Here is a 12,649-nt window from a genome sequence, read left to right as displayed (position 1 = left end):
GATTCTGCCTGCAGGACTGTGCTGACACCAAAGGAGTTGAGCCCTAACCCTAACAGATACTGCCTCTGCTGCCACTTCCTGAGAATCTCCTCTGAGTTGTTGTTACATTTCCGTTGGTTTCAGTACAGGCAGTTTCCCCTCACTTGCTACGGTGGGAGGGGAAAGAAAAGTCAACTGCTGCTGACAAACAGCTGAGACGGGCAGACACGTTAACTAAAGATTAGGGGTGGGGGGGGGGATGGAATCGATACAGCATAGTATCGCAATATTTTCCGTGGCAATACTGTATCGATACACAGGCGCCAAGTATCTATCTTTTATTATACAGTATATGTGTTGGTCAGTTTGTCTGCTTGACAATCCCATTCTGCAGCAGTGAAATTAAAGTGAGATGAACAAACAGAGAAATGTATCTTTTTAGATAAAACAGATGTTGACAAAGTTTCCTTTTGGGGACATAATCTGAAATTGGGAAAAAATTAGAAGTTGGAAAAAAGGTAATAAATTGCAATATATTGCAGAATATTGCAATATGTTTAAAATCGCGATAATATCGTATCGTGACATAAGTATCGTGATGATATCGTATCGGGAGGCGTCTGGTGATTCCCACCCCTACTGAAGATGGAGTAAGTGTTGATTGAAAGACAGAAGGCTTAACAATCTTTTAAAGAAAGAATTTAAGTACTGATTTGGACGTTGATAACCATGACAACGGTCAAAGCTTCAAAGCATTCTGATCATCCCTACTAAAGTTGCTCCATATCTGCTGGATGTGTAAATATGCAACGGTTTGCTAACAAGTTTGTCATATTAGCAACATCAAAAAAGCTAATATGTCCGTGTTGTGTTTACAGCTTGTTTCTGCTAACTTGACATGCCAGGTGGGTTGTTACAGAGAACCATTTGAGAAGCCGTCATTGGAGACTGTTTAGAAAAGGGCAGGCACTTTCAAAGAATACCTGGCAGGTCATTGGACGAACCATCTGTCTACCACTATTGAACAGTCCCAGCCGTTACACACACCTTGTCTCTCTTTTCGGCCGGATGTCCGTTAGCTTACGCTTTCTTTGTTTTAGAATTCTAAACTCCGGTGTATTTATCAGGACTATGGTTAAAGGTGCTCTAAGAGATGTTGGGTGACGGCACTTCTTGTTGACGTTCGAAGTATTTTCAGACAAAACGAGGCTAGCTCGCCCCTCCCTCCTCCTCATCCCGTCCCCTCTCACTCCGTTCCGCGCACCCCAAATCCTTCTTGTCGGTTATTGGCTGGAACGCTGGAACACTGTTTGTTATGTTTGGTGGTGCAGGTTGGCACAGTTTGTTTTTGTTGGCATTTGTGGAGCCTGGGCTGTCTACAGAGACCATGTTTGTTTTTTACAGTGCGTTCAGGGGACAGGCAGCTAGCGGATAGTGAGGAGATGTTTGCTGTATGTGACAAAAAATGTTGTAGCCTAAAAAACGCGTCACATCGCTTAGAGCACCTTTAACTGGTCCTCAGAGCTCTGCAGGGTAAATCCAGACAGCTAGCTAGACTATCTGTCCAATCGGAGTTTTCTGTTCCACGACTAAAACTACTTTTGAACGTACACATGTTCCACCAAAACAAGTTCCTTCCTGAGGCTTTTTTGCAGAGGCACCGTGGCTCCGTCCGGCGCTTAGCACCGCCGATTGTGACGATTGTGATTGGTTTAAAGAAATGCCAATTAACGAGAACACGTTATTCTCCCATCCCGGAATGCTGCGTGGACAAGCCAGACCCTCCTCGGCAGCGCTGTGGAGGAAGGTCTGGCAATGCGAGACTACACACACCTTAACCACGACCATAGCTGCCAGTCACTCCTCACCGGACGATGATTGGTTTGGTAAGACGCATTACTTGAAGCCTGAAAAGATGGATTTCCGTTCGATATGCGATCTCGTGTACTCAGTATATAAACGCTACATTAATGTTAAAGTTACAATGACATTACTGCTAGAACGCCATATATTATACACTGTGTGAAGTAAACATCACTACATTCAGTTCTGTTGGGTTTTGATGTATAAGTTATGCGGTTACACAAACAATGTTTATAACAGCAAACAAAACAAGTGCGATTCATATAAAACTGAAACAGTAAGTGCTTTCAAGTAACAAGTCGAACATGACTGCGTGACACATAAATGCATGGCTGAATAGTGGGACTTTTGTAACAGTGTATGATATATTCACAGGCTTATGCAAGATGTCCGTCCCCCCTGAAGCCTGGGAGCACATCCATTTGTGCCAAATGACCTAGTTTGCAAGTACGCTACACCAAACACTGACACACTAGTAATGAATGATTCATTTAAACAGGAGAAACAGTCACTGGCAGGCATTCTGCCTTCTACCGAGGCATCATACACCACTTAACCTAGATAGGAGCATTTAGTGCATGAAAGGATATTCCTACACAATGGAATTGAAGCAGGCATTCCCTTGATAGTGGAACGCAGTCACCGGGGGAAATACCCTATACTAGTAATTGATACCTATAGGGAGTAATGATGGAGCACTTGGCACAGGGACACAATTATGAAGTCTGTTTTTCTGTGGTCGACGGATCTGCATGCAATGGTTACATTTGTTAAACCTCTTTAATTACTCTATTATCAGGATTAATGCTACAGGGATATCACACGCACTAACTTTGCAATCAAAGAAAGCGGGTTCAGAGTTGACACTTTTTTCGATGCTTTTCACCCACACCACCCTGAAATACCAAACTGCTGAAACGTAAGCATAAAAGTTCCAAGAATGAAAACTGGAGCAGCTTGTGAGAAGAGGACTCACTGTGCAAACTCAGGCGCATAAGGAAGACGTCTAACGCCACAGCGATGCTTTGCACACCACCCACTTCTCCCTTCACTTAACAGCTAAAGTCTGGAGGCGATAACCCCGAGGTCAATATCCTCCACCAGCAACAAACTTCTCAAACTCTTTCACGATCATCAAATGTAACTCACTCTTCGCATTTCTCTAAATCATGATACCCATTATTCACATGTCCACCACAGAAGCGACTTCCTCAAATATTATTATAATTTACTGACATTTTTCCAATGCAGATTTCAGGTTTCTGCAAGCTGATGTTCGTACACAAAGTGACAAAACTGTCTTTATTCAAAGTAGAACTAAAAGGATGCAGTTACATTTGAAAGAAGGTTTGCAGTAATGTTAGGCATACTCCATTTAGACAAAATGGACAAAAGAAATGGAAACACACTGGTCTCCCGGTAATTAAAGCACGCCTACACATTTCTCAGCATTATGATCACTGCTATTATTGTCCAGTATTTCAAAAGCTCCTTCCATCATGTTTCCTTCTAAGAAGTATTGCTAAAATTAGATCAGTGCTGTCACTCAATGACAGGGAATTGTACATCCATTTAGATCTTCTCATCACCTTCACCCACCCATCAACAACCCTTTTTTTTACTTGACTAAGTAAATGTTTACTTAAATGGTGGAAATGAAGCAGCAAGGATTTTTTTATTTTTATTAATGTTATTATTTTTTGTCATCCTTAGCATGGCTACCAATCATTTTGGAAGTTATTATTAAGGCACATCAAGTCCTTGCTTCTTGCTATTCTGTCTAACTCTACAGACTGGTGGTGACCTGGGTTTTTCTGCCATGAGGAGTCTGCAAGGTTAGAACGGCAGACTAGTATAATTCTTTACATTAGTGGTTCCCAAAGTTTTTGTCTTACAACCCCCCAAATATGAAGCAATGTTTACTAGTGTCACAGGTTTAATATGTCTAGGAGTTGTGAGCAGTTTTACCCTAAAGGCCCTGACACACCAACCCGATAATCGGCCGTCGGACAGTCTGGCGAGGTCAGCGACTCGAGTCTGTTCGGTGTGTTCCGTGCCGTCGTCCGTTGGAGGGGCCGTCGGCCTTCATTTGGGTAAATTTGACATGTTGAATCAGAAGGCGGGCAGTCGGACTCAATGGCCAATCTGACTGGTGGAGCGCTAACCCAGAAATGACGAGCTAGATGAGCCTGACTAACGCCTCTCAAAATCTGCCGAAAATCTTTTAAACTGACCTTTGTCGATCTACATCTATCGGACACGTTCGTCCAATCAGCTGCCGGTTTTCATTTTTTGGGCGACAATACAGATTAGCTCTGCCTGCTGTTATGGAGACGTATCACGTCTCGCGCACGCGCAGAACGTACGCTCAAGTCGGCGTTGCTTCGGTGTGTTCCGAGGCACTTTTTGGACCTCGGGGAGCCGACTGATCAGTCAGGTTGGTGTGTCAGGGGCTTCAGAGTGATTTCCCCCTTCAAACCTCTCAGATTGTTTAATGTGAATAATAAATAAAACTGAAGAGGTACAAGTATTTTTCAAGGAAAATGCAAAGATATGTGACAAATCTAAAAAAATAAATAAAAGTGGAAAATAAACTTTGAAACAGAAATAAAAATGTTTTCATCTTTCCCATCCCTTTAAACATCTTTAGGACCACTCACGCTGCATCCACATACTATGCACTACATTCCCAATACTATCATTCAACATACTTTTGTGTGTATCTTCTCGGACGCACTGAGCCGTAATTACGTGGTAACCCGTTCCAACCTCAGCTCTACAGCCATCTGCAGTAGCTGACAGCAAGCTTGAGTGTTTGGTCTTTCTTCACATCTGTAGGAGTACTTTGGCTGTTAGAAAATGCCAACCACAGGCATACTTGTTGTGTTTTTCGTTATCGACGTTACAGAGCTGCCTAGCCTCTCTTCTCATTTATCAATTTGTACTAGAGGGTGACAATTTTTCGGGACTCCCGCAGGTCACGGTATTCCCGCGGGAGTCCAGCGATACAGGAGTTAATTTCACTGTTGGCAACATGACAGGGACGGAATAGAGCACAGAAATCAACGGGAGCGGGCGGGAACGGGACGGAGCCTGATATTAAATTAAAAAATGACTGCATTGGGTGTGCCCAAAGATTGTGAGGCATTTCATTGTAGAAAAGAGAATCACTTACAACTCACAGTTTGTTGATCGGCTACTGCTAGCCGCAGAATAGCCTATCAGAGCTGTTCACAAGCCAATCAATCAGCGTCAGCGACTATACCGAGAGTCGGCAAAATGAAAGTGTCATCGAAGGACCCCTCAATCCATTTTCAGGAGCTGTGAGAAGATCTCCGTTAGGAATTACGTAATGAAATCGCCTAGGCCTGCAGGTAATGCATGTATAGTGTAGCCTAAATTTCTGAGGCAACCTCAGCGATTTTAGAAAGGAGGCAACAGGCATTTAACAAAAGGAGACATCTGGGCTTTGGCGCCGTCCTTTTAAAGCTGCCATGGTTTGTACAGTATATTCCAGCTGTTTGTCACACCTCTTTTAGTGTATACGTCACAGCTGTCAAAAAGACTTACACAAAAGATACACCTGTGTATCCAGTTATATGTCCTCCGGCAAGCCTACTCTCTCCTAGAGATACATTTTAGGAATTGAGGCATCCTTTAAGATGGCGTGCTGAGATCGATTTCCAGATCACAGGCAGAGGATGGAGGAGAGAGGAGAGGAGGAGGTACGAAAACAGAAATGAGAAGAGCCCTTGGTTGTTGTCACCACTGCATTGTGGGATATTTATGCCGGCATAGTGTCCAGTGTTTGCATACTGTAATATTTCACTGGAAAATAGTATGCAATTCACGTACTATTGGTTTCATACTAATGTTTCAAGAACTTCAAGTACTTTATGATAAGTTTATGCTCATGTTACAACATGGCAACACGCATTGTGATAAATTGTGGGTCTGTTGGTTTTGGCTCATCTGTCAGGTGTGTAATAAGGTCCCTCGGGGTTCAGTCATTATTATATAGTTCAGTTATTCTTCCTCCTTACACTCACATTGTTATTATCCATTATTTACATAACGTTTATTGTGCTTTGACCGCCGTGATAAAGAGTTACATAGCAAATTACTACTTCTAACAGGACATAGTCAGGCGTCACCCTCTGCTGTGTCAACTGACAGTTAACCGACCACAACCGCAGCAATCAAATCTCACTGCACTGATCTGGCGGCCTATTTAAAGACCCTCACATGACGTGTGTTTGCTGCTGTTACTGCTGCTCCACTCCACCCAGCAGCCTCCACCTGCTTTGGTTCTGCTCCGTTTGTGCGCACCCTGGAGGGCTTTATTTCTAAGTTAATAACCATCGAGGGTTATTTGCAATGGTGCCTGCATGTTATTTATCACTGTGGTATGCATTTCATTCTGCTATGATGTATTGTCACAACAGGGAGCTTTACTGAGAGGAAACTACATTGCAGACTCAATTTGGATTTCCATTTTTATTTGCTGTGACAGAATCAAGCTTATAACATTGAAAATGAACAGTACAACAGAAGGTAGATGCCAAATTTCTTCTCCTAAGCAGGAAAGATATCACATATTAGAGATCAGTCTTATTTCAAATGTTGTAGAGTTACCTCACATATCTTTGATCCATACTTGTTTTCCAATCACTTAACACAATGGCCTAAGTATCATTTCCTTTTCTAAAGCAAAAAAACACATCACTCTGCAGTTTGGCCGTATTCTCTCTCTAGTGGCTACCAGTGAATGCATGTATTTATTACAAACTCTTATTTTCCACATGTATTACACAGCCTTCATCTGTGATTTGTCGCTGGGTGTCAGATTCCCAGCATGTAAAGGAAAACAGCTGCAAACCTTTTCTCATCTTTCAAGCTTTTTCTCCTCACTGTCTACTCCCTGGACAGCAATGGTGCCTCTCATCTTCACACACACACATGCATTCAAGTTCTGTCTCTGTTTCTTGGCATGTGTGTTAGTGTGTTTGCACAAAATGTGTTGTTCTTTCTCTTTCTTTTATACTATAGCCCATTTTTTATTTTTTATTCACTTTGTGAATAATATGCTTGTTGAAAGTGTTTTATAAATACATTTAACGTGACAACTGATTGTCTTTGATAGAGCATATTTCTATTTCTGGACAGGCCCCTGACAGAGCAAGCAAGGCTTCAAGACAACACGCCTGTTGATTTGGTAACTGCTACATTTCTCAGTGCATTTAAAACTAGCCTATACATTTACACACTTTCTAAGAATTACTGTTACAAGGAGACTTGAAAGAGGAAGAATTGACTTACTTGCTAAGCCCTTCCCTTTAGTCACTGTTGCTATGCCTGTCAAGCTTGCACATATGCAATTTACCATAATAACATGGGCAGATTCATTTTATTCTTAAGTAATGCTTGGTTAGGTTACTACTGTAAGTAGTCAAATCAAGCTATATCTTTGTCCCATAGTTATATTACATATAAGAGGAGTCACATTGTAAAGTACAGTGGCACTCATACGTTTATGAACCCATGCTAAAGTTGAATAAAAAGAATATAAAAAAATCATCTTTTGGAAATTGATCTTAATGCCTTAATTAAAAAAATGAGGATTAATCCAACCTTTAAGGACACCAATTTCCTTTGTGAATGAATAATGTATCGTGAATAAATAAATGTTCTTCCTTAAAATACAGGGGGCATAAGTCAGTACACCCCTATGTTAAATTCCCATAGAGGCAGGCAGAGTTTTATTTTGAAAGGCCAGTTATTTCATGGATCCAGGATACTATGCATCCTGATGAAGTTCCCTTGGCCTTTGGAATTAAAATAGCCCCCCCACATCATCACATACCCTTCACCATACCTAGAGACTGGCATGGGGTACTTTCCATAAGATCATCTCTCAATGCAAATCAAACCAGCTATTAGGCTAACTGAAATAAAACCATGCCAATCTCTAGGTATGGTGAAGGGGTATGTGATGATGTGGGGGGGGGGCTATTTTAATTCCAAAGACCAAGGGAACTTTATCAGGATGCATAGTATCCTGGATCCATGAAATAACTGGCCTTTCAAAATAAAACTCTGCCTGCCTCTATGGGAATTTAACATAGGGGTGTACTTACTTATGCCCCCTGTATTTTAAGGAAGAATATTTATTTATTTACGATACATTATTCATTCACAAAGAAAATTGGTGTCCTTAAAGGTTGGATTTTTCCTCATTTTTTTAATTAAGGCATTAAGATCAATTTCCAAAAGATGATTTTTTTTATTCCTCTTTTTTGTCAACTTTAGCATGGGTTCATAAACTTATGAGTGCCACTGGAAATGTATCTGAAGTTACCATGTAAATTGTCTGTAACGTTAGCTTGCCACTTATGGTAAAACATGCCAACGTTTATTTTCTGCAAATCGAAGTTTACGTTTTCTTAATTTAAACGTAGTGTCAGCGAAATGCAAAACGGGGATTGTCAATGCTTATCATTATCTATGGATGCCGACGGAGCAGTGAATGCGGAGTAGCGGACCCTAATCTCCTTTACTATTTCCTACCCCCATCACTACAGCGTGTTGTAAAATCCAAACCTGGACAGGTCTGCTGCGTCAACTGTAGTTTGCCGCTTGGGGGACAGCTTTAGCAAATGGTCAATTAAAAACCTTTTCTTAAAAGCCTTCACAACATTTTTACTAGCTTTAAAACTTTTTATCGCTCTTAAAACTCTAGACTTAACCAGAGTTAATTATCCTGTCCACTAATGAGTCACTGTTGGATTCACTTGCTAATGTCTCCTGCAGGTCCATTTGAGTGAAATGCCACATTTTCAATGCACAGTTAGTCACTTTCTGGACCCAGAACATAGATTTTCTTTGTCATTTCACACATCACTGCACTTTTGTGAGACATTCCTGTGTCTTTGGGCACCAACGCAAGACACCTAAATCGCTGAAGAACACAGCAGCTTTTTTTTTCTCCTGGAGCTCCTCTGTTACAGTAGTGTCTCTGACAACCACAACAGACAGCTGCGCTACCTTATGTCTAATTCCGCATCAGCATCTGTCATCTATTTATTTATTTATTATTGTCCATTTAAAATCCATCCAAAGAAACTGGATAGGAAAGGCTTGTTGCAGCAGCAGCTGACCTTTTTTTGTTTTTTTTTTTTTTTTGGGAGGGGGGGGGGGGTCTCCAGGCCATGCTAAATGCATATTAACAAAATACAGCCATTATTATTAAACAACATGTGCAATATACTACAGTATCATATGCAATATTTTACCTCTCCTGTCCTAAGTGTCTTAAATTATTCTTGTTTTTAGCTATTTATCCATTGTTTGTTTTCTTCTCTCTAACTCACATTTTCATTGTATGTGTCTCTCTTAGCTTATACAGAACAACGTAGGGAGTTCAAGGCCACGTCCACACGTACCAAAACAATCTCCCCCCCATCTTCCATGGCATCGTTCCAAAAATATTAGCGTCCAAACGGATCCATATGTAAACGACTCAACACGCTACTTCATATTCCAGGCCTATAGGTGGCACTGTTTCTGCTACAGAAATTCACCAAAAACGGAGAAGAAGAGGCGGAGCATACGCATAAAGCTTACGCGCTGTATACAAACAGACAGTATATTTTGCCCTAGTAACCCTAATAGGCTCAATATCTTCTCCAGCAGGAACACAAGCATGTAGTCCGCCATTGTTGTTGTTCTGAGACGTCGTCGCGGGATAAGAGGCCAAAGGCTAGAGGTCGAGGGGTGTGGTGATGACATCATCGATACGCAAGTATGCGGCTTCGAATTTTTTCACCCTGGGACTAGGTTTTCAAAAAAGTGCGTCTTCAGGCGGTGCGTTTACAGGATTCGTTTGGACGATCGGCCAAAACGATGCAAAACGTGCGTTTACACCAAAAAAACGTTTCCGTGTGGATGGCCCCCAAGATGCATGCCTGCCAAATCCCTGTTTGGTCGAATCTTTGCCATGCAGAGGAAGCCAGTACAAATGTTTCTCTGCATTTTCCAAGCCAAAGTGAGCAGCAAAAAGACAAAACTTAGCAAGAGCTTCACAGCAAGCTACGGCCGCCTCCTGCAACATGTAGGAGGTGGTTCAATGTCGAAGTTCAACATCCACCCAAACAAGCATAAAATCCTCACAGTTTGATTTTCACACTCAAACAGTTTGGGACTGAGACAATAAAGATATTTAGGTTGCTAATTCCACAAAACTAAGCAGGTCGAAGCTACAGATGTCATCACAGTTTTCAGGTTAGTGTTGTATTTGCACTGGTTTTGTCACTAAAGTTTGTTTTAGAAACAGCTGTTAAATGTCCACATTTTGCTGCATGCCAGCTAGCAAAACCTGGGCTATTTTAGTAGTGTGGCTTCATCATTTCTTAAAGTGCTCATATTATGCAGGTTCATAATTGTATTTAGAGGTTGTACCAGAATAGGTTTATGTGGTTTAATTTTCAAAATTCGCCATATTTTTGTTGTAATGCACATTGCTGCAGCTCCTCTTTTCACCCTGTGTGTTGAGCTCTCTGTTTTAGCTACAGAGTGAGACATCTCACTTCTGTTCCATCTTTGTTGGGAGTCGCACATGCTCAGTAGCTAGGTAAGGACTACTAGCCAGTCAGAAGCAGAGTATGAGGGCGTGCCGTGCTAGCAGCTAGGCGAGCATTATAACGTGTGTTCCAAAGTGACCACGTTTGTCTCTGAAGTAAAGGCTGGACTACAATAGAGCTGTTTGGAGCAGTTTGTGAACAGTGTTTTCTGTTGGAGATGGTAAGTCCCTTTGGGGTGGACTTTGGGCTTTTTCACTTTGTACACCTATTACGTGCACAAAAAAGATATATAACACAATAAAGGAAAGGGGAAAGGCCCAAAAAGCATAATATGAGCACTTAAAGTATTTGAAAATACCAAATCCAGGGTTTTCTTTGCTAATTCTGAGACATTTTCTAAGGAATGTTTACTGCAGAGGACAGAGGTTAGTGGGAGGTGGACGAGTCATGAGGTGGACTTAATTCCCTCTAGACGTTTAACTAGACCTCCACAGAGCTTACCTGTACTCGATTTGATAGTTTCTTGTCCGACCGTTTGGCCAAGCAGGTCATACTGGTTGAGGCGGGAGCTTTCTCCTTCCACCACCACAGAGTCGGAGGCGTTTCGAGTCCAAGCATAAGTCACTTCTGAGATTGTGTAGGCATCTAAAAAAAGAGAAGAGGATAAACCCATAGGGGATAAATCTGGGGCAGCCGCAGCTATTGATGATTTTTCGAGAAATTATTTAAGTGACCCAAATGAAAAGCCCCCACTACATTGTGTTTTAAACTGGGTTTCTAGAAAAAGGGAATACTGTAGAGAGAAAACAATCTCTCGGTGGCTGAAGATGGAATTCATAAAACGCCAACAAGCAATTGATGCACAGTGACATTTACCCTTTTCAATCAGTCGCAGCATGCACTGAATATGAAATTTGAAAGCTGGTCTGCTAACCTATGAATGTCTGATGAAACAGAATTTTTCCTCAATATACAATTATTGAAATGTCCTGCCAATCATGTCATCCTACAGATTGCTGCAACAAATGTTGTGAGCTTCATGTGAAATACTGTAGGTTGCCACATAAATGCATTAAAAGTAAATGGGAAATTCAATTAATGTGAAGTCAAAGCATTCCAGACATGACCCACCATGTATTGATGCTCTGATCATTAATAATCCCTTGTTTTTAAACCAATGTCTTAAAAGCAGCGTAGAGCAAAACATTCTTCATCCAAATGTAAAGAAGCAATGGCAATAAAATAGTGATTAAAACAGATGTAAAATGTCCTTTTCCCCATATTTATTGGTGACTTTAGCACTAAGTCTTTTATCTGTCAGTTATTCTATATATATATATATATATATATACAGTATAGTATAGTACAGTATATACAGTATATATTTGTTTAATTGCTGCATATTTTGTTGAAATTTGAAGGGCTACTGCCAGAAAAGTGAGCCATGCATTCCAGCTTCACCCGGTTCTTAGGCAGCTATTTGCCAAAGAACCAGTAAGGAGAAAAAGAAGAAAAAAAAAGAAAATAACATTTTACTTAAGGGTCCCTGAGGCGCTACCATCATCAGAGTTACTCACAGCTGCCAAATTTTAGTGGACAGGAATGAAAGTCCATGGGGAAATCCTCCAGATGCATTGGGCACTCTGCATGCACAGTTAACCTGCATCCAATTCACAGACAATTAAGGAGACTTTGCAAATGCATGAAAAGTAAACAGCACAGATTAGGCACCGTCTCAAAAAAGAAAAGAAAAAGAAAACCGCACAAGACTCATGCACTATTCAAGACGCTTCCCAACTGTAATGCCTTGACAGAAAAATAATTAATCTTAACTGTAATCAGCAGAGCAAAGTAAACAGGGTGCTGCAGAGACCATTAAGAATCAAAAGACTAACGTGTGTCAAGGTGAGGTGGTAGGTTAGTTCTTTGATAAGAATCTGCATTGTATGCAACTGTACTAACATACAACAATATTCAACCACTAAAAATAACTTGCAATAGTTTATCATTCAAATAGATTTTCCTGAAGGTGCATGTTGACAACAAAGATGCTAAGTTGGATAAAATAGGATGCATGAAGAATATACGTATGTGAACAATGATGTTGTATTGTTCTGGACGTACTTTCCATAATACTAACACACTCTTTAGCAAGATATGCGTTCTGTCCAAGTTAGAGAGTGTTAGCTGAGAGGATCGATACCACTTTCATATCTGTACACTACATA

General features: G+C 41.0%; 1 protein-coding gene across 1 annotated transcript in view; it reads right to left on the bottom strand.

Annotated features, from left to right (window-relative positions):
* Positions 1–12,649, bottom strand: part of gabra2b (gamma-aminobutyric acid type A receptor subunit alpha2b) — a 44,179-nt gene that overhangs the window by 13,478 nt on the left and 18,052 nt on the right. Inside the window, exons 5-6 of the mRNA XM_078261525.1 lie at positions 11,999–12,081; positions 10,923–11,066 (exon numbers count right to left, since the gene is read on the bottom strand). Of these exons, the coding sequence (XP_078117651.1) occupies positions 10,923–11,066; positions 11,999–12,081 (227 nt within the window). The remainder of the gene's footprint in view (positions 1–10,922; positions 11,067–11,998; positions 12,082–12,649) is intronic.

The sequence above is a fragment of the Sander vitreus genome, chromosome 10 (genome assembly GCF_031162955.1).
Source record: "Sander vitreus isolate 19-12246 chromosome 10, sanVit1, whole genome shotgun sequence".
Taxonomy (NCBI): Eukaryota; Metazoa; Chordata; class Actinopteri; order Perciformes; family Percidae; genus Sander; species Sander vitreus.
Note: the sequence above shows the minus strand (reverse complement) of the source record. Positions and strands in the feature narration are given on the sequence as shown.